The following is a 23,964-nucleotide window of genomic DNA, read 5'->3' on the forward strand; positions in this document are numbered from 1 at the left end:
TAGAGGTGCGACGTGAAGTCCAGAAAGCTGCCCTCTCTCCTGGGTAGGTCGGCCTGTTCGCTGGGGGGGGTCTGGAGCAGTGGGGGATTGCAGGGCTCTGTGTTTCAACGTGGGAGAAACCAGCCCAATGTGACACTGCTCCTTTGCGTCCGCCTGCTCCTGCTGCCATTGTTCTGAGTGGGTGGGACTTACAATCTTGGCAGCAGCCAGTGGGAACATGTCTGTGTCCGTTGTGATTGGCGGGCTCGCCAAGTGGGAGGGGTCTGTTTCCCAGGACCCCGGAACTCTCCCCCGGAGGTCACAACCGTTCCGCGTGCTCCTGCACACCTCCTCCTCCTCCTCCTCTTTGAACTGGTCTGTCATGTCCCTGTCCTCCACCCGTGCCATCTCTCCTGTGCTCCACCTCTCCGTGTTGGGGTGCAGAGGTAGCAGGGCTTCCAGCGGCGTGAGGAGGAGCTGGGGCTCCACCTTCAGCTGAGGACACTTCTCCACTGCGTCCTGTGAAAGACAAATGAAGGAATGCATGAATGCATGAATGAAGGAACGAGTAAATGATCGACAGAAGGAAAGAGAGAGTTGATGGGAAATGGAAGAGGATGAAAGGCAAAACAGAAGATCATCAGAAATCAGACATAAGGAAACATTTTCGCTTCAAATTACTGACAGACTTCCTCCGCTGTTGTACAATACGACCAGTGTGTTCACATACGTCCTCCAGTCAATGGACACCTTCCCACGAAGGAGAAAACAGGAGCTAGCTGGAGGAAGGGCCAACATAAGACTTATATAACATGAGAAAGAAATAACTATCCGTTTATTTAAACAGTTTTGGCTGATGATTCATATCTGAAACTGTCAGATAAAGCTGAGGAAAAATAAATTACATCAATACTCAAAGAGTTCTATGACTCACCAAACTCAAAAACACTGTTTTTATTTTGTTTCTGTTAAACACTGTTCTTAAAAAAACACTAACTCGATTCAATTTTGTGTCATCAATCATTTTGTAGATTCAAAATTTGGGGTCATCTCACTCTGTAAGCTTCACTCAGCCCTATCAAACCAGATTTATACCCGAAAATAGCTGATCTACAAGCTCACCAGAGCTTACACATACAAATTAAGCTTTAGGATAACAAGACAATGTTTTGAGTAACGTCGTTCTGTGTTTGACCGGACTGACTCAGTCCGTGTGGGTTTTCACTGCCAGTTCCTATCAAAGAGTCAAATCGAAGGCAGGCCGTAATTAAGGACTTCAGACGAACAATGGTTTTTTGAAGAACCCCATGTGTACTTTGCACTTGTAGTCCCTCCAGCTCATTTGCAGCGTGTGACCGCGATGAATTGTTCAAAAGAAGAAAAGCTCTCCGCTGTCTTTAATCATTAATGTGCACATTAAATTCCCATTGGTTGATTTAAAGTAATGAACGATGCTGAGGCTGCGCTTACATCAGAACTCATGATTGTTCCTGTGAGGGCTTCACATCTCTCCTTGAGGATTTCTTTTTTTTCTTTTTACATAACGAGGAATGATAACAATACAAATGGATGTACTGTATATATGAACTGAGGCCATTTATAGGGGAGATAAATGAACAGATGTCATAACATCCTCGACACTGTTTCTCTCTCTCTCTCTCTCTCTCTCTCTCTCTTGCTCTCGCTGTTAGGAAATTACATTAGAAATACTGCATAGTCTCTGTCGGGTGGAAACCTCATATGTCCAAAACTGTTTCAGGATTCTAATAAAAAAATAGCAAAGGTTGCAGATCTACAAGCTCGAGCTTGTAGATCTGCAACCTTTTGATGCTTTTGTGTGACGCTGTAGTATGATCAAGTAGGACAAAAAGTTAAAACATGGAGATAAGAGGTTTCTGCCCGACGTTTGAAATACTGCATATGAACACAACATGAACACTGACATGTAAACAACGTGTTAACTGGTGCTTTCTTGTATAAAGCTATGTTTATTCTCAGACAGAAAATCCCATTTTTGTTTCCCAACATTCTCTCTCTCGCTCGCTCGCTCGCTCGCGCGCGCACACACACACACACACACACACACACACACACACACACACACACACACACACACACACACACACACACACACACACACACACACACACACACACACACACGCACACAATGCACACACACACAATGCACAAGCACCACTAGAGGGGGTAGATAGATAAGCTATGGATTTAGCAGCATACGTGTTCTACAGAGAGAGGATATAGAAGACTGTTGCAGCTCTCTACTGCCTTATGTTGTTGACATGACAAAACAGAGGGATGGGGGGGAGAGGTGGAGGGGGGGTATACAGCAGTGGTTCTCATATTTGATCATGTCAAGGACCCCTAAATTAATATGTATTTATTCTGAAAACAAAAATTGGCAGTGGGGGGTTCCAATCCCAGCGTGATTTCTCTCACTATAATAGTGTGCCTTTTAACCACTTAACCCTGATGTTCTTTGATGTAGGAAAAATAGCAAAAATAGCTGAACCTTACAACACGCTGCATTGTCATGTTTTATGCAAATATTTTATCCTGATTGTAGCACAAACAGATTTGTTTCAAATGTACAGTGCTTTATAAATAAAATGTATTGTTATTAATATTATTATTGCATTGCAACACGCTGTGATCTTGTAGATCACCTATATTGAAAAAAGAAAGAAAAAACGTACAGAAAATGTAGTTAAAGGGTGACTTCACCCATTTTCAACCTATCTTCATACAACTGGTCCTCACTAATGCTCATCATAATACTATAATTCTACTCTGTGTCATAGAGGCGGGCTGTGGACAGTTCAGAAACCCGCCTACCAGTGACATCATCGATGGGGAATCGAAGCTAATAGAAACCATTGTTCTCGCATTAATAAATGACCAACCCTGCCTACCGATGATTTCACTGGTAGGCGGGTTTCTCAACTGTCCACAGCCCTCCTCTGAGACACAGAGTGAATAGACTAAAACTATATTATCATGAACATTAGTGAGGACCAATTATATGAAGATAAGTTGAAAATGGTTGAAGTCGTCCTTTAAGCTTGCCTCTGATTGACACTGAGGTCTCCGTATCTTTCAGCCCAGAGCACTGCCAGGGACAGAGACACGTAAACTTTTTTGAAATATTAACATCCACCTTGCGTTTGACACGTCCCTAAATCTTCTCCCGTTTAAAAAGGGCAACCGCACAGTATGCTGCCTGGGAACACCGCCTGCTTATGGATCACAAGCTTTAAGTATTTCACTCTTTCACTGTGATCTGTTGTGTTGACGCAGTATTTCTGGAGAGCAACTACACCCCTACACCAGAGGTTATCAAACATTTTCATGTCAAGGACCCCCGAATTGATATGCATTTGGCCCTGGACCCCCATCTGAAAATATATAAATTGTGCCAGGGACCCCCAGAAGAGAAGATTTGTTAAAAAAAGATCTAAAATTATTTAAAAAAATGCAATACTTTCAAGATTATTATTATTTTTTCAAAAATAGCTGATGCACAAGCTTGTGCATCTGCTATTTTTAATAGCCAACGTATAAAATATGTGGTTAAAATAATTGTGATGCTGTATTAACAAATTTGGACTCCAAGGACCCCTGGGGGTCCACGGACCCCACTTTAAGAACCACTGCACTACACCCCCCTCCCCCCCCCCGCTTCATTATTCTCTTGTTCCATTTCAGTCGCTCTATCATCTGCATAGTTTCAGGCCAAGTTATGAATACCTATAATTTTACCGTAGACGTGATAAGCTTCAGTATTTTTGGCCCTGTTCTTCATCTAAAACTGATGATGTATCGTACCCTTTGGCCAAGCGTAGTGGTTCTTTAAAGCTGCAATCAATAACTTTCAACTGCTACCCTGGAATGGAACCCGGGTCCCTAGCGCCAGAAGTTCTACTGTTGAGCTACAGTATTAGGGACAGCTGGTTTGAGCAGAGGATTCATTGCGATTTGACCTTCTGGCAATACCTCTTGTTGACCAGTAGTGGTCTTACACGATCACAGGATGTACAGTAAATGCAATCACCGCAGTTTTGTTAAGATGTATTGAATCAAATAACCTTTTATTCACACACAAAAAAGTGAACATTTAAGTGAACAAGGTTTTCAAAAATCGTCTTTTTTTTTTCTTCTAAAATGGCAGATCTACAAAACTCACCACGTGTCAAGATGCAACACATTGTGTATAAAAGTATAAAGTAAGGCTTACGTGATTGAAACTTTATTTATGCATGCTTGGAACGTAGTGCATGGTTATCATAATTTATTATGTGATTGTATTGGTTTTGCATGGTGATATGACTTCAGCATCACCATTATTTAAAATTGTTGCCTCGATTACGATTAATATTCTTTATTTGTTGTTGAAAATAGCAGATCTACAAGCTCTGAGCTTGAATATTGGCTATTTTCCATACTTTTGCACGCCACCATTGTACACCAAAGTATAATACAGGATTATATTAAGCGGTTACTCAGACTAATCAATTTAGTTGATTATATCTATATATAACTATTAGATTTTTTTTCTCGATTATTCGATTAACCTACATGAGCAAGATTAAGTCGGTTACTATACGTATATTCTTTTAAGGTTTTGATATATTTTCAGCTAATTGGCCAGCCCTATGCATGAATAAACCTAATGTGAGGCAGCAGAGCGGCTGATGTCACTGCCCACGGTCAGCCTTATTGCATGAGGTCATGACCTTTGAACTTTGTTGACCCCTGAGGTCATCAGTGAAGACCGGATGGGCGGATGACTGACGGATCCATTCAAAACACACACCCACACACTTTCACAAACACATGCACATGCACACACACACACACACACACACACACACACACACACACACACACACACACACACACACACACACACACACACACATACACACCAAAAGGGAGACTTCCCATGCAATCATTACCTGAACTGTTCTTTTGAAATAACATCAAAACGTGATTTCAGTATATTTCCATTAACCCCTCCTTCCCTCTCCTGTTCCACTCATCTGCTTATTCTCTCCATGTGTGCTCCACATCTCCCTTTTCATTTATTTATTTACATGAGAAACATAGCTGGTTTCATTTCTCCAACTCTTCCTTCTTAAAGGAAGCCATGACACCACATAGAAATACTCTGTTACAAGTAAAAGGCCTGTACTCAACATTTTACTTGAGTAAAAGTACAAAAGTATTGCCATCAAAATATAGTAAAAGTAAAAGTACTCAAATTTTAAAGCTGTCAAGTAACTGTGTAGTGGAGTAAAAAGTACAATATTTTACTCTGAGGTGTAGTCGAGTATGGAGTATTAAAAAAAAATCAATTAAATTGTACTTAAGCACAGTACTTAAGTTACTTTACACCACTGTTGACAGGCGGTTTCTAATGTTTCTTGTAGCATTTCACCACACGTGTAATGCACTTGTTTGCAATGTTTTCACAAATGAATCGCAAAACCCCTCACAAATATCCACATTACTCTTTTTTGTCATAGTACAAAAATGTATGATGTATCTAGAGAGGCGGTAAGTGAGATGCAAGAGGAAGACTCCACCACATACCATACATGTGAGACATGGTTAGCATGTCTGTGTAGCCAAACCACACAGGCCCTCTTTTTATCACAATGTCTCTTTGTCTCTCTCTCTCTCTCTCTCTCTCTCTCTCTCACCCCCACAACTGTGAGTGGGGAGGGGGGGTTGGAAGAGAGAGAGAGAGAAAGAGCGCAAGAACATGCGTTGTAGCCTCTCCCCAATGTAAGTAAGAAGTGGGGTATCACAGGCAGACGCGCACACACACACACACACACACACACACACACACACACACACACACACACACACACACACACACACACACACACACTTCAGAGGGGAGAATGTGAAATGTCCTCTTTGCATCTGATCATCAGTAATCATTTGGTTATTCATGTGAAAATAATAACATCATTCTCATTCCTTGCATGGCTGCAGAAGTGGGGGGGGGCTCTCTCTTTCCTTTTTTCTTTTCCCTCTGTTGCTCCTTATCTCTCTCCTTTTTCTGTCTTTCCCTCCATCCTTTCCTTCCTCCTTTCCTATGTAGCAGTGTTTCTCAAAGTGGGGTCCGAGAACCCTCGGGGGTCCTTGAGGGGAAGGATTCAAGGGGGTCCCCAGCACAATTTGTCTGAAAATAGCTGATATACAAGCTCACAACAACATCTGCTATTTTCAAATATTTTCACATTTTTTTATATTTTTAATAACACAAATCTTGTATGGGGGTCCCTGGCACAAAATGTTTTCTGATGGCGGTCCGTGGCCAAATACATATTCATTTATTTAACATGAAAAAGTTTGAGAAGCACTGCTATGTAGTATCTCTCTCTCTATCTCTCTCTCTCTCTCTCTCTCTCTCTCTCTCTACCCCCCTTTTGTGATGCTTAACTGGACAGGCATTTGCAAATCACAGTGGATTTATGGGTTTTTGAGACGGATGAAAATACTCTTGCAGCGGTTTATTTAGGAGGAGCACGACTATGTCTCCGTTACACAGAAATACACTTATGGTTATGGCTGGCCATGGGATGTAAAAACAAGCTATTTCAACAGAAACTGCTGCCCGTTTCAGCTTTCTCTGTCTGCTTGTCTGTCTGTCTCTCCCCGTTAAGGAATAAAATCTGTGACAAAGCTGTGAAAATGTCCTGTAAATACACAGAGCTGGGGTAGACCATGGGGTTGGGTGGGGTACAGAATTAACTGTTTCTTTTGGAGGGAGGTTATTTCAGAGGAATTAGTGCAAAAAGGAAAACTGGAGCATCAGTTTGTGAAAAGCAAAATGTTTAATTGTATCACACCAAAAGAAGTTTTTTCATAGCCGATCTACAACCTCAAATTTAAATAGTTTGTTATTATTCATTTATTTATTTATTCGTGAAACTATATTCATTCAACTTTTTTTTATTCTTTGAAAATGTTAGTTTATAACGTACAAGCGGTTAATGACAAAGTGTTGTGCTACTGTGAATTCTGTCTGATGTAGTCCTTCTGTGCTTAATTTAACGTTAACTTATTGTAGGGGTGAAACAGTTCATTGAACTAAAAAATATATATTCAAAAAACCTGCTTCTTGATTATTCGATTAATACAAAAAAAGGTAATTGATAGAATACCGGCTACTAAAATAATGGATAGTTGCAGCCTGACAGCATAATGTTGAGATGAAGACAGACAGTGTGTGGCTGACTGACCGGCATGCTCTGATCCTGAGCTTTGCTCGCCATGGCGTCATCCTTATCCGGGCGGGGCTTCTGGGCCTGCTGCTTCACCCCATTGGTTAGCTTGGTCTTGGGGGTGTGGCCGTTAACGCTATCGGCAGGTTCTGCGCCACCGGAGCCCGCCTCCTGCTTCCTGGGTTTGGCCGGTGGGAGGGGCTTGTCCTCCTCGCCTTTTGTGAACCTCTCATACGGCAAGATGAGCCTGAGGGTGGAGTCAACAGGGAAATCAGCGCATTACGATGCAGCTGCACCATTGTTTGCTTTTTTTGGCCTTGGAGCACCACGCATACACACGTGCACACACACACACACACACACACACACACACACACACACACACACACACACACACACACACACACACACACACACAACCATCTTATTCTTTATGGCTCTCCTCCAGACTGGGAGTTCAACACTAACCATACATTTTCCTACAGCGATGTTTGCTCATTATCAAAGCTGATGAATCTTATTAATCATTCATGTAATATATACATACATACATACATACATACATACATACATACATACATACATACATACATACATACAGTAGATGCAAGGACTTCAGTTTCATAGGGATATTGGTATTTTCTGCAGTACTACTGTGCATTAATAATGTGGGAGTATTTTTATGAGTCTGTATAACCTCCCTCTCCCTTCTCTCTCGCTTCCTCTCCTCCTCCAGACATCTCCCACATATTTCTCCTCTCCGTATCAATCCCCCTCCCCTCTCTCCCCTCCCCCCTGTTTCTCTACCATCTCTCTCTCTCTCTCCCTCTCTCTCTGTGTAGTTAGCTGGGGTTTTGGCTATTGCTCAGCTACAGTGTTGGACGGTGGCCCAGTGGGGACATTCATCTCAGGACCCCATTATCCTCACAATTTAAACATTTGAAAAGCTGCTAAAACCAAACACTATACCCCCCTCTCTCTCTCCCCACGCTTGTTCACTTTCTCTCTCTTGCATTTTCTCATTCTGTCATCCCCCAATTCCTCTTTTCAACCCCTCTCCTTTACTCTCACTTATTTTTTTTCCTAATCCCCAGATGTGTGTGTGTGTGTGTGTGTGTGTGTGTGTGTGTGTGTGTGTGTGTGTGTGTGTGTGTGTGTGTGTGTGTGTGTGTGTGTGTGTGTGTGTGTGTGTGTGTGTGTGTGTGTGTGTGTGTGTGTGTGTGTGTGTGTGTGTGTGTGTAAACTGCACATAATATAACGATGAAATTCATCTGTCAAATTTCCATTTAAAAATAGCCAATAGTAGAAACATGCACACACACACACACACACACACACACACACACACACACACACACACACACACACACACACACACACACACACACACACACAGAGAGCTCAGGATGTTGTATAATTGGCGTCAGATGTGGCAGATCGTAGAGTTCAGTGTGTTGTAGTTTGCTGATGCTGTGATTGTAGTGGGTGTGTATTTCTCAGATGCTTGTGAGCTGCATTAAAACTATTAACACATAATAGTCAGAAACATGGGAATGATGAGAACCAGCGCTGGACAGTAACTACATTGTAGTTTTTTTTGCAAGCAAATGACTTTCACTCTGCATTCGAATAGAATAGAAATATTGTAATTTTGACTCCTCTACATTTCTAGGTAGGGACTCTTGGGACCCAAACTGAATGAACCGCTTAATGTTAAAAATGTCAATACAGCAATGCATTGATATTAGAAAGAAAATGTACTTCATAATTTGTACTGTGGAATACTTTGATTTGAGTATTTACTTTAGTATATACTCCACCACAGATGATGACACTCTCTCTCTCTCTCAGCTGCCCCCTACATTCTCTCTCTCCTTCAGTCCGTTCAGTCCTCTCCTGTTTCTCTCTCAACATCTCCATGTATGGACAAAACAGCCCAACTGCCCCTTTTCATTTTAATGAAATAAAGACGCCACACACACACACACACACACACACACACACACACACACACACACACACACACACACACACACACACACACACACACACACACACACACAGAGCGCACAGGAGATATTAGCGTGCAAAACATTGTTCCTCTTAAAACAAATTAGCCCTGTGGTGCATTATCTCTCAGAAGACAAAAATGCTTTTAAGAGTTCAGGAGGTTATGAGAAGTTTTAATTTGTGTTTTGTTGTTATTACGGCTGAGGAGAGCAGCTGAGGATGGGCGGATAGATAGCCTGGCAAGAAAGGCAGACAGCTCTGTATGGGCAAGACCGGCAGGCCATTAACAGGCTCACATAAAGACTGGTATAGGTGCTGTTAGGTAGGCAGGCAGACAGACAGTTTTATAATTACAGTTTTCAGCATTCAGCAGATGCTCTTATCCAGAGAGACTTAACAAAGTGCAAGATCACAGTAAGTGGCATGAGCCCAGTAGTCAACAAACAACCGGGAGTAGTCAAGTAAATGGAGTGCAAAGAAATCTAGGCTATAGTAGCATCTAAATAATAAACTTGGCATCTGTGGAACATAAGCAAACAGGATACATCGTACACAGTACATCATCTACATCTATCTAAAGTCAACAACATACGTCTGCATAGCATAACTAGCGTCTATGAAAATAGGCAACAAGTACTGATACAAAGTTGTGCTAGGGGATAACATGGATTCTGAAGAAGACGTGAGTATTCAGACTGTGGTGGTAGATGGGGAGAGTCTGCAGTCTGTAGACCATATTGGTTCTCAAAGTGGGGTCCGGGGACCCCCAGGGGTCCTTGGGGGGGTACCAGGGGGTCCCCAGCTAAATTAGTTAATATAGTGTCACAATGCTGTCTACTGCTGCAGACAGACAGACAGACAGACAGACAGACATACATACACTCATCTATACTTTGTCGTTTTGCGGGAAGGCTTTTTACACTTTTGCCGTAGGAAATAGGTCATTCTACGAAGTATAAATGAGTCTTATGACCCAGCTGGTCTGATCAGACCTACAGTAAACACGTCCCTTCCAACTGTTTACGTTTCTCTCTCTCTTTAAAACCACTTAAGCCCCTGTATATATCAGTTGATGGGGTCCCCCAGGGGTCTATACTTGGTCCCCCCCTTTTTTACGGCATGGCTCTGCAGGAGGCCAGCCGTTGACGAGAGGGTCTCTCATGAGGGGTCTTTTTTCCACATATCGTCTCTTTTGGGTGGAAACCTCATATGTTCAAAACTGTTACTTTTCAGGATTCAAATTCAAAAATAGCAAGATTTAGCCAGTGGTCCCCAGCAAGAATTGTTTAATATAGCATCAAAATCAGTTAATGTGAATAATTTGAAATAATTCCCGACCCTGGCACAGAATATTTTCAGATGAGAGTTTGGAGTTTGTTGTGTCTCATCTCTTCCACCTGCCCCTTCACCTCCCCTGTCCTCATCTCTTCCTCAGTCCACCCAACCCCCCCCCCCCACACACACACACACACCTTCCCTGTGCAGCAGCACAGTCCAGTGTGTTAGTGTTCTCCGTCTCAGTGCGCTGTGCCAGCTCAACAGTGCATTCCTGAGGTAAATGGATCCTCTTTAATAAGAGACTTCAACCGGCTGTCCTGAAAACCACCCTGCACAGCTGAACCAACACACACGCATGCCACGCACACGCATGCACGCAGTTGAGACTGATGAGAGTTCCACACCATGCTGGCACTCATGCATGCGTACATGCACCCACGCGCGCAGGCACGCGCACACAAGGCAGCTGAAGTGGTCATGTCCGTCATGGCCCCGCCCCTCACGTCAGCACTTTAGACAAGTCAACATTTGGACGTTTAACTGTTTTCAACCCAACCATGAATTCTGACATGTAATTGACTGATTTCAGGGGGGAAATGACCACAAAGTGTGCACAGTTTGTGTTGGCTTCACCTAGCCTCGCCCTTTTGAACCCAGAATGAATGTAACCACTGTGAAATATGTGTGAAAAAAAAGGTACCGTAAGGAAAAACAAAGAAATGCAGCATTGTCACAAGAAGCAAATTGTCTGGCAGAAACCTTGTATCTCCATATTACATTCTTTTAAATATACAGTCTATATATATTAATGAATGCCCTATTTAATACTTTGCCATATGACAAATGTGTGTCACGTTAACACCAGGTTGAAAGTGGCAGTCTTAATAACTATATTGGATCCACTGCAACACAGGTTCTTTTTTTTCCCCATTTCCTGAAAAGTAACAGCTTTGGACACACAAGATTTCCAACAGAATCTAACCACAATGCCACTGGCTTAGCTGAGGTCAGGTGTTCAAAAATGGAGGGCCTGTATCAGAGAGGGCTGTGGCAGGAGCATGGAAGTGGGAGCTTATTTGTAGAGGTTTCTGTTATTTAGCTTAGCTATTTCAGCTGTGTGTGTGTGTGTGTGTGTGTGTGTGTGTGTGTGTGTGTGTGTGTGTGTGTGTGTGTGTGTGTGTGTGTGTGTGTGTGTGTGTGTGTGTGTGTGTGTGTGTGTGTGTGTGTGTGTGTGTGTGTGTGTGCGTGCGTGTGCTTGTGTTACTGTACTTGTGAGGACTATTATGTCCCCACAAGTATAGTAAAATTGGACAAAATACTGTAGACATTATGAGGGCCAATTTTCCTGGTAGCCTGATCTGCCATTCATAACGTAACCATCCAAAATGGCTGATGTCCTCACAAGTATAGAAATACAAACGAGTGTGTGTGTGTGTGTGTGTGTATGCGAGCGTGCGCGCCACGTTTTGTTTACTTACGTCGCTGAAATCCCATTGAAAAAGGCCCTGTGTTCACATAAGCACAAGCTGATAAGCTGAGGAGTAATATTTACTCATTTGACGATGGCTAAGGAAACTAGAGGTTACGAATGTAACCCCGGTTTTAGTAGGTTCGGAGTTTACTACTCACTATGGGATATCAGCGCCCTCAGGCGATGAGACAGAGCAACACACACGCTCCCGGCGCCAATACTGATTGGCTAAGGGTATGTCACGAGTCCGGAAGGACCCGGGAGTATAAAGCTCCCCCGTGACGTAGGCTCTTCCTCTTAACATTCTCCTCTCTGCATGCCAAATGCGCACAGAAAGGGGTGTCTGGTGAGTAGTAAACTCCGAACCTACTAAAACCGGGGTTACATTCGTAACCTCTAGTTTTACCACGGTTCTCCGTTTACTACTCACTATGGGATTCATAAACCCCCCTTGAGGTAATGAGCCACACAACCCCGACAACCCCGCACGCCCCTCAGCCCCAGGTCACGTCCCCCAGGACGTGACCTAAGAACCCCAGGCCATAGGTCCACGACCTCATGACCCCTGGGCGCCCCCCCAGCCCACCGGGCTGGGGTGCGGGATAGATAATAAGAGTAGGCCCTGACAGACTCTAGAGTCTGCCTTATTCTCTAACAGGCAGACACAGTCCGCCTCATAAAACTGAGGAGCAGGGCCCTCATTCCCCAAGACACAGCCCTGCTGGTCCCAAGGAAACCTAAAGAGGAAGTTGAAGATAAGGAGAAAGCCCCAAGCCTACTCCCTATCCTCCACTGACCTGGAGGCAGCAGCCACACCCAGGACAGCGTGCGCCACTGATGACGCCGCCACGTCCAGACTGTAAAAGGCCGCAAAAGTCGATGGTGACGACCAATTTGCAGCCGCACAAATCTCCTGGATCGAAGCTCCCTTGTAGAGAGCCCAGGACGTAGCCATGCCTCTAGTAGAGTGGGCCCTCAGACCCCCCGGGACTGGGACACCACTGCTCACATAAGCCAGCTTAATGGCATCTCGGATCCATCTAGAAAGCGTCGCTTTGGTGACCGCCTTCCTCTGAACCCCCACGCCAAAAGAGACAAAGAGTTGTGTCGATGAGCGATTGGCCGCCGTCCTCTGGCAATAGAGCTTCAAAGCTCTCACCGGGCAGAGGCAATGTAACCGCCTGTCCTCCGCCGAAGCGAAGGGAGGTGGATGAAAAGCGACCAATTCAACCGGATCCGGGGCCACCACCCCGGTCTTTGTAACGAACGCCAGGTTTGGTTTAAGCAAAACCCTCCTGTCGTTGTTCAGAAAACTCATGCACTCCGGGCTCACCGAGAGCGCATGCAAGTCACTGACCCGTTTAGCCGTAGACAGGGCCACCAAAAGGACCGTTTTGAGACTAATGACCTTCAGATCCATAGACTCAAAAGGCTCGAACGGGTGACGGCACAGTGCATCCAGCACCACCGTCAAATCCCAGACTGGGAACAGTGGCCTGTTGACTGGTCTAGCTCTTCTGGCGCCGTTCATAAACCGGCGCACGAAGTTATGCTGACCCACCGTCTTGCCATCGTCGAAACCTAGGTGGCAAGCCGAAATGGCAGCCAAATACACTTTCACTGTCGAGAAGGATAAACCTTGACTTAGCCTTCCCTGTAGAAAGGTAAGAATGCTGCCCACCGGGGCCTGGACAGCCACCACCACTGGTGACTGCTCCAGACACCAAGATGCGAACATATTCCATCTGACCTCGTAAGCTTCCCTTGTGGACATAGCCCTCGCACCCTGGATGGTAGCCACCACGTCAGGGGGGAGGCCACATGAAGTCAAATTCGCCCTCTCACGGGCCAAACCCATAGGTCTAGGTCCTGAGGGCGCTCGTGGAACAGCTCGTTCCCTCCCTGCCTCACCAGGTCTGCCCTGGGAGGGAGGGCCAGAGGCGCATCGTAAAGGAGCGGAGCTATCTCCGACCTCCACGTGCCCCATGCTGGAGCCACCAGCAACACCGACAACCCCTGGAGCCTGACCCTCTCCAAGGTGGGGAGGATCAACTCCATTGGCGGGAAGGCATAAAGCAGTTCGCTCGGCCAACTGTGTGCCAAGGCGTCCACGCCCATGGAACGGTCCCCCTTCTTCACTGAGAAGAACCGAAAACACTTCGCGTTCTCTTCGGAGGCAAACAAATCGACCTGGGGGCGACCGAATCTGTGCCAGATATCCTTCGCCACTATCGGGTGGAGTGACCATTCCCCGTACCGGAGACCGCCCCTGGACAGCAAGTCCGCTCCGTGGTTCAGGAGGCCCGGTACATGAGACGCCCGTATGGACGCGAGCCGTGACTCGCACCAAAGCGTCATCTCGCGTGCTAGACCATCCAACACCAGGGAGGTCAAGCCTCCCTGCTTGTTGATAAAACACATGGTTGTCGTATTGTCCGTTCTGACCGCGACATGACAACCCAAGATCTGTGCCTCGAAATGTTTCAGAGCGAGGAAAACCGCCAGCAGTTCCAGGTAGTTGATGTGAGCCGACTGCAGTGTCGGATCCCACATTCCCCTGGTCCACCTGCCCTCGTGGACGGCACCCCACCCAGCCAAACTGGCGTCCGTGGTGATGACCTTCCACGAAATCACAGCTCCTATACTGACCCCCTGGGACAGAAAGGCTGCTTGTGACCATGGTCTGAGTGCCTCCACACACCATGGAGACACCATCACAAGCCGACGACCTGAGGTGGGTGGGATCCGAAGGGCCCTCAGCCACCTCTGAGCGGGTCTCATGTAGAGCCTGCCCAAGCGGATTAAGTGAATGGCTGAGGCCATGAGACCTACTGCTTGCATGCATTGTTTGTAAGTAACTTCCCGCCCCGGGCGGAAAGATCTCACACAAGCTAAAACGCTGTCTATCCTCTCCTTGGATAGACGTGCCCTGAGCGTGTTCGAGTCCAGCGAGATCCCCAAGAAGGTGGCCCGCTGGGACGGAACCAAAACGCTCTTCTTGACGTTGATTGTGAAACCCAGTGACGTCAGATGGGAGATGGCCATGGCCGTGTGCCGCGCCACCTCCTCCTCCGAGCCTGCGGCTATCAACCAGTCGTCGATGTAGGTTGACAGACGGATTCCCCGGCTCCGTAGTGGAGCAATGGCCGCGTTGGTACACTTCACAAACACCCGTGGGCTCAACGACATACCAAAAGGGAGAACCATGTACTCGTACACTTCCCCTTCGAAGCCGAAGCGCAGGAACTTCCTGTGCGGGGGGTAAATTGGAATGTGGAAGTAAGCATCTTTCAAATCGATGCTCGTCCACCAGTCGCCCTGACGCACCGTGCGTAATAACTTCACGGTCGTTAGCATTTGAAAATGAAAAACCCGCAGGAACCTGTTGAGTCCCTTCAGATTCAATATGGGTCTTACGCCCCCCCCTTTCTTTTTCACCAGAAAATATTCCGAATAGAACCCCAGACGGTTCTGATCCGGAGATAATTTCTCTATCGCGCCCTTGTCCAGAAGGGAGGCTACTTCCTCTCTCAAGGTCTTGGCCGCTTGGCCCGACGCTCGGGTGTACAATACCTTGTCTGTCATGGGCGGCTTCCTGGCAAACTGCAGTCTGTAACCCTTGCGAACGGTGCGCAGCACCCAAGGGCACGGCTTGCAAAGTTTCCATTGATCCAAGCATTGAGCGAGAGGATTGTCGCTGGATGCTGCCGTCGCTAGTTCCACTGGTCGTGAAACCGTTACCATGGGAACCGGAGACGCTAAAACTCTGTTCAGCGGAGCTACAGCTGTGGAGCTCGCTAGAGACAAAGGAGGTCGCGTCGATCCTGACGTTCTGCGTGTAGAGATCACGTGACCTAGTGCGGAAGTGTTCCGCACTATTCTCACGTTGTCTACAAGGTCCGCCGCCATCTTGTCTAGGGCCCTTGGCCTGACTAAAGGAAGCGACGGAGCCACCTCTACTGAAAGAGGCACTCTGTCGCCCTCCAGAGGTTGGCGTGACTCGGTGCACGGCAGACTGTAAATATTGGGGTGACCCTCGACCCGCGCCGCCATTTTGCAAACCTTCCTTCCCACAGTGGGCCTCTGGCGCCCTCTGCTGGATGGATGGTAGAAATGGAAATTTTGGCGTGACCCTTGTACATTGGCGTTTGGAATTAGCAATGGGTTTAATACCTTTGTCTTGCTCATAGCATGCACAAAATTCATCCCAGCAGCGCTTGGACAGTCTCCAAAGGGACTGTCCAAGCGCTGTGGGCTTATGGGTGGAGGGCATTGATATGGAGGGGCCCCCCCAAGGGGGGTCCCTCCGCATCGCCGCTCTGAGACGGGTGAAATGATGAGAGGTTTTGTAAATTTCAGAACATTTATTGGAACCACATTTTGCACACAAACACCCTGGCAAACAACATTCTGACAACACAATACGGCAGAGGCCTGGCTCTGTAACATTGTCACTTTTTGTCTTTTGTTTTTCAAGTCCGTCGGGGCCATGAAAAGGCAACGTCTCTTTCCCGAGGTGACCAGGGGGGCTACTCCCCCCCCACTCCGTCCGTGTGGATGTGGGGGGGGCAGCCGAACAACCGGTAACACCGGGGGGCAAATGTCAAACATGCTGCCCGCGACCACGTCCTCTCCCGCCGCGTCGTGTGGGTCGGGGGGAAGAAGGAGGGGGGGAACGGGGGTCTTTGCGACGGACGTCGCCGGCTCCCAGCGACATGGGCCCTTCCATTCTGGATGGACGGGCCGAGGAGTTGCGGGAGCTGCCGCTGGCGCTGGGTTGGCGAGATGAGGAGAGTCTCCCCCGTATGGCAGACCTCTCCTGGCGGGGTCTGCCTGGGTGGGGAGGCTTCGGGGCCAAAAGACCCGCCGCTGCCTCTTTCCGGGCCCTCGCCGACTCCGTGGAGTCCTTTAAGTACTTCTCTGCACCGCAGAAGAGATTACTTGCTTTGAGTGGAAGGGCCAGCAGCTTCTTCTTCGCGTCTATTTTCTGCGCGTCTCTTGTGAAGGTGGCGAGGTCGAGCCACCGCACCCTCTCTATGGTCGCGCAGTCGTCCAACACCCGGCCGGTCCAGTTGATGGCGTGCTGGGTGCAGGAAATGGTGAGCTGGTTAAGGCGATGCAGCTCCTTAGCGTCATCGCCCCATTTCGTCTTCAGCTCCGCTAGTCGCACGGCAGAGGAGCCCTGGAGGATGGTAACGGCGTTGAGGGTCTTTGCGACCTGTCCAGCCGCGGCGTAGGTCTTCTTCAACGCCGCGGAGGATTTCCTCATTTCCTCGTTATAAAAGGACGGTGTGGCGCCCCCAAGCACCACCGTACCTGGTTGCATGTCCTCCAGTCCTTCCGCCAACACAGGGTCCATCGGAGGGACTTCGATCAGCCCCAGTTCCCTGGCGGAGATCAGGTCGATGGGGAAAGCTAGCTTTTGTGGGTCTTGGTGATCCCCCCAGGAGCTCACCAAGGCCGTCTGGAACCCCATCGCTTCAGGGAGCTTCTTGGACTCCACCACCCGTGTTGGTGGAGCCTCCAAGCCCTGGAAGCCTGCTGCGAGAGCGGTGGCGTTGCGGCTCTCTACGGGCTGCACCAACCCGCACCTGGCGATAGCCCGTTTGAATACCGCTGTTACTGGTTCGGTGACCTCTTCGACGACCACTTCGACGGTGTCGGGGTTTCCGCCATCCCCCTCGGCGCTCGCCATGGACACCTCCTGGACCTCCTGGTATGACGCGAGGTCCAACTCGTCCTCCAGCTCCTCGAAGGCCAGCTCCTCCTCGCTATCGGCCAACGAGGCAGCCCAGTCGTAGCGTCGGTGGGGGGAGGTGGAGGCGCTGCTGGTTAGCTGCGGCGGCGACATGTGTACAGCGGCAGCGACGGAAGGCGGCGTCTCCGCCGCTGGCCGCTTTTCCTTCGGCGTCGGCACCGGTGGGGGTCCCATGAGTGTCCTCTCGGGCGGCACTCCTGGGGTCCCTGTGCTGGTGGTGACGGACGCCATGCCTGGATCGCTCCTGGCCCAGCCGACCAGGGTCTCTACCCTGGCAAGCCGGGCGTCGAGCTGCTGGCTGGTGAAGGACGAGCACGCTGGGCACTCGTCCCTCTCGCCCTGGCGTACCTTGGCGTCAACGGCATGGGCGACCCCACAGCAGTAAATGCAGACACTGTGGGGGTCGTCTGCGGCGACGAGGAGGTCGCACCTCGGTCGTCCGCAGGTCCTCGGTGGTTCCATCCTGGTCTGGAACACAGCGGCCTAAACTTTGGCTAGTAGCACCTTAGCCTAGCTGCTACTAGTAGCCTAGTCGCTAAATGAATGAAAAACGCTAACCGGCGTTTTCAAATGCCAGACAAAGGAAGAAACTGAGAGGATAGACAAATAAAATAATAAAATAAGTTCCGGGAGAGAACTTATAGCAAGGTTTTCCCGTGGGGAGATACTCCGTATTCCCGCGGTGGGTTAGGTTGAAATTTTCTTGCTTTTTGTGTGTGAATATCTGCGCATTCGCTTGCAGAGTGGAGAAAAGAGGAAGAGCCTACGTCACGGGGGAGCTTTATACTCCCGGGTCCTTCCGGACTCGTGACATACCCTTAGCCAATCAGTATTGGCGCCGGGAGCGTGTGTGTTGCTCTGTCTCATCGCCTGAGGGCGCTGATATCCCATAGTGAGTAGTAAACGGAGAACCGTGGTAAAACATGCATTGTGAGGTGGCCCCTAATACCAACTGCTAACAACAACACCCCGGCGCTTTCTCTCCTCTACCACAGCAAAGATAAAATCATTGCTGTTGGCTGGAAACCATGTATGTCCCCAAACGGTTCCTTTTTTATTATTAAATAAAAAATGAAATAAATTAAATAGTGAAAATAGCCGATCTACAAGCTCACAAGGTGTCGCATCGCGACACGCTGTGAGCTTGTAGATCTGCTGTTTTCACTCCTTTTTGCGACACCAAAAAGAAAAAACATAAAAAGCAGAAATTTGGAGATACAAGGTTTCTGCCCGACAGCAACGAAAGATAAAAACTCAAGCTATTGTAATCAAACTTTGACCTAGATTTTCAATTGTGAGTTTCCTGGGGGGGAGGGGGGGGGAGCTATTCTAATGGATGAAGAATTTATACAGTATACAGTACATATTGACTGTTTTCTTTGGCTTTTGAAGAGAGAGTAAACTGTAACGGTACTGTACTGTAATGCTTAATTTACAGTCTACTACAAGCAGATGTACAAGCTCACAATGACACATGGTGAGCTTGTAGAAGGGCTGTTTTTGTCGAGCAACACCGTTGTACGTATGACACAGTATAAACCAGGCTTAAGATAGTGTTTGTGTGCTGGGAAAGTGCAGTGGTGGAAAGTAACTAAGTACAGTACATGTAGTCAGGTACTGTAATTAAATACAACTTTGAGTTACTTTGATTTTACTTGAGTATGTTTTATTTTTTTTACACTTGATACAGAGGCAATCATTCTACTTTTTATTCCACTACAATTATTTTAAAGCAAAATTTTTACTAGTTACTTTGCAGGTTTGGAATATTATTACAAAACATACATTAACCACATAGTTATACTTTGTGTATGTAATTTTTATTCTTTTGTACTTTTCCTCAAGTAAGATTACACAGGACTTTAACTTTGAAACAGAGTATTTTTTATATTGGTATTGCTACTTAACTCTCTCAGTGCCACGCCCCGAGATATCCCGAGTTTTTCCCGAGTACCCTCCGTGCCAGCACGAGAAATCCCGAGTTTTTACTTTTGACTGTGGTCGCGCTATTCTGTTTATTTTTCATGATCACTTTCGCTTCCTGACTCCTTCAGACTCATTGGGTTCCGGTTTCATGACGCAGATTCCGTTTCCGGTTCAAATTTTTTTCCCGCGGTCATTTTCGGCCAGAATAGGGAAAGTCACGGTTTTTCACACGGTATAAAAAGCGAACGGAGAGGTCCACGTCTACTCTCTTTGGTCTGGGTGACGATCAGTCATCGTAGTCGTGTATCGCATCGTAATTTAGCCCGATCAACGATTGTCGAAAATGTCAACATCCGGTTATGACCGGATATGACGTGAGCCTGTTTGGGAGGGGGCGAGTGAGCCAGCGAGGTCAGCAATGTGTCGATTTGTTGCTCTATACTGGTAGAACTGTATTATGGGTTTAAAAACCCAATCAGATCATTTATTTGAATGAAAAATTACAAAATTAAAAAAAAAAAAAAAACGCAAATTGCTGGCACTGGGGGAGTACTTTAGGAAAATACTCTTGGCACTGAAAGAGTTAAAGTAAAGAAATCAGTGTACTTCTTCTAGCCAGTGGTAAAGTGAGCCAGTACGATCACATAACGTTGCTGGACAAAGACACCACTACTGCTAGCAGAGCTAAAGTGCTGATGCAAGGAAAACAAATGACACCTTGGGATTCAGGTTTTCTCTCTTTTTCTTTTGTTTTGTTAACGGATATCCTGCTGTTATTGTGATAAGAGCGTATAGGGTGACAGGGACACAAGGACAGAGAGGAGGAATGACACGGGACACTGTAGGTGGTCCATGCATTAATACCTGGTGGAGCCATCAGCATGTCCCAGGTTTTAATAGCACGGCATGACAGCGGTTCTACAACTTTTTCCATTTCAGGGACCCCTAGTTGTTACAGAACTATAAGGGTCCATTTGATTCCATTAGTACATTCTCAGAGTTACAGACCAGTAAGGGGTTCATTCTTAAATATCAATAATTTAGCTATGGACCCACTGGAACACCCTCAAGGACACCAGTTATGCATATGCTTTGAGTATAGCATATGCATAAGTACTGACAAATACATACGTACTGTATATGACATATCGTTGCTGTCCGGCAGGAACCAGCTAACTCCATTTTTACGCTTTTGCATTTTTTCCCATAAATCAGGGCTATTGAACACCCTTTACGTCTGTGTTGGTAAAAAAAATATTGAACAAATGAAAAGCATTAAAAAGTGCTTCTGACAAAACCAGCTAACTCCATTGGATCCTCAATTTTTTAGCTGGTTTTGCTGACTCCAGGCTCCACCCCCTTTGGACCTCCAATCTCATTGTGAGCTTAGAGGTCCATTCAGCTGTTCTTATCAATGATGAACAAAACCTCCTAACTCCACTTTTTTTATTTCCTGAAAAATGAACAATTTGGAGTTAGCTGGTTCCTGCCGGACAGCAGAGATATGAATATTGTCATATACAATGAATACTGGGACGGCCATAGATGAATGGCTGGGTGAAGCTGAAAACTGAAGTTCCCCCGTGGGATATGATAGGCATCCAAAAAAACACAATACTGAATAAGACATAATGTGTCATATGCAGTACTCATATGTCATATACACCCACAGTATATATGTGTCATATGCATGATTCATATCCCATGACAGTACTGCATAATTTATGACACATACATAGGCATATATGACATACTGCATATGACCTAAAGATGCATATGACATAATGAGTGCGGTATGACAGAAGCCTATTGGTAAGGCGTACAAATAACGTGCTATCGGTGCTTCAAAGGGCTCAGAGATAAGGCCATGATGTTAACTGCATGCTGCTCTTACACAAACACAAACATACAGTTAGCTGTTTGCTATTCACACATGGAAAAACAAAAGGTATGGATTGTGTACATTAATCACAGTATACAGGCAGTATACAGTAGAATGGTCCAGTGGTTACAATGGAGAAACTTTTCTAATAGTTTGCTGGAGAAGTCCTGTGTTTATACTTTGTCGCACAACCGTGTGAAAAATTGCAGTTATTAATGTTTTAATTTGTTTTTGTAAACTTTTCGCCTATAATCACAAGCCCAAAATTATTTTTTTTGTAAGTTATCAACGATCAACGATTGTTTTATAATCAATTAAATCGATTAGTTTGATCAAACTGTTGCACACTCAATGATGTCATTCTGCATACTACAGTTTACTGTAGCTGGATTGTCCAGATTTACCTAATAAAACTGTTGTTCTGAATATCTGCCACTAGGGGACTAGCTTCTAGTAGTCAACAGTCCAGGCCAGGAAACAAGCAGTTCAGGCGGTATTACAGCAGGACCATAACTGTAACAGCAGAATGGGCAGCAGGGTGATACATTTAGTTTTCTGTCATCTGTAATGGACACAGGTCTCACAGGTCTGATTCCTGCAACAACTACAGTGTCCAGCACCAGCCATGTTTCTGCTCAAATGTGTGTCCCTGTGCAAGACGCTGACTGAATCCCTACCTGCTTTGCTATAACCTAAACCGTACAGCTTAGTATTTTGTTTTAAGAAAACTGGCTGTAGGCCAGATGACGTACAATATTCATTCACAGGAACACAGGTGCAGAATGATTTCGCCATCATTTTGACTTAGGGTGGAGGTTTAACACATTATCGGCCTTGTACACAAATACGTCTTAGTTCTTCTGTCTGAGGAATCAAGACTGATGAAGCTGTATTCCTGGTCTCAGACCAACTTAACATCTACCTATGGCCCATTTTGGGTCCCAATCCATAGTTTAAGAACCCACTGTCTTGAGCGAGTGCAATGTATTCAATATTCATAAATTATAAATAATGAATCATCTTTTTTTGGAAAGCAGGCTGTTGTCAAGATTGCAAGTCTATCCTTTGACGAGTCTATTCATAGGATGTTGGTTTTTAATCCCACATACAGTAAATAGGCCTTGGTTGACTCATATTCATTCATATCATTCCAATTCAGATTAAACAAGCTTTACTGGCATGGTGCACAAAATAAAATCTTAGTGTTATGTGAGCAAGGTATCAAAAAGTAACCAAAACAAGAGAGAAGTTGTTTGACCAAAATGCTGGTGTTAAACGAAAACACAGTGCAATACAGTAAAAGCTATGGCTTATATTAGGTTCTGCCCTTTCAAATTGTTGTTTCAAATTGTTTCAGACATTGTTGAGAATGGAGTAGCATTTGCAGTGGTAATAATAATAATAATAATAATAATAATAATAATAATAATAATAATAATTATTTAACGTTTTGAACCTTAGTATTCCTATTCTGCAGTGAAGTCTCGGCGAAAATAGGCAATCAACAAGCTCACAACGTGCTGCAACACAACATGTTGTGAGCTTGTAGATATTTCACTGAAGATTTTTAGTGTAGAAAAGGGGGCCTAGTAAAGAGAAGAGCCCTAGGGGACTCCAGTCAAATAAGTATAGTGTATAAGTGGTTAAGGAAGCAACATTTTTGCAGAATGTATTATTCTTGGATTATCCATCACATGCTGGTTATTATGTCATGATAATCAGAGACTGTAAATACTTGGTGCTTAGATCATTTTGACACACAAGCAGCTGCTGTTTCTCCTCAAAATGTTCTGAAATCTTAACCGTCTGTCTTAAAATAGACAGAAGGCACTGTAGCGCACCGAAATAAGTAATAAGAGGAGTGTATTGGCGAGGGTGAGAAAGGAGAGGTTACTAGGTGGTTGAGTGGTCACCGAGGGTATGGTAGCTCTTAAACTCTTGTCCTAATGACAAGGTCATTTGGACACCACACCACACAATAGCACACACACGCACACGCACTTTCACTCTCAGATGTACACATTATGCAAATACTTATGTGCTCAGAGAGAGAGAGAGAGAGAGAGGGAGAGAGAGAGAGAGCTCTTGAGACCATATATTACCTCATTCTCTCCGCGGGTGAAAACCCATTAACTTGGAGTCGCCAAGTTAAATGACTAAACTTGTTGAACAATAATAATGTGTGTGAGAGAGCGCTCTGTGTCCTGGAACTCAGACCACGTTCCAAAAATATTTCTCTCTTCTTTCTGCAAACGGTTTATTTTTTCCCCTTTTTTTTTTTATGGAAGGAGGGATTTTCTCGTTTCTAATTGGCTGTAAATGAAGGCTGAATTCTTCCGTAATTATTTTAAAGTCGTTGAATTAAGGGCTGTGTGAGCTCTGTCCACGCCAAGTGCCTTGGA

General features: G+C 45.9%; 1 protein-coding gene across 1 annotated transcript in view; it reads right to left on the reverse strand.

Moving 5' to 3' along the window:
• The window catches only part of LOC308104568 (AT-rich interactive domain-containing protein 5B-like), a 148,763-nt gene that overhangs the window by 5,434 nt on the left and 119,365 nt on the right, over positions 1-23,964 (reverse strand). The window contains 2 exon segments of the mRNA XM_080455013.1: positions 1-498; positions 7,256-7,484. Of these exon segments, the coding sequence (XP_080311139.1) occupies positions 1-498; positions 7,256-7,484 (727 nt within the window).

Source organism: Gymnoscopelus braueri (genome assembly GCF_963280865.1).
Source record: "Gymnoscopelus braueri genome assembly, chromosome: 17".
Taxonomy (NCBI): Eukaryota; Metazoa; Chordata; class Actinopteri; order Myctophiformes; family Myctophidae; genus Gymnoscopelus; species Gymnoscopelus braueri.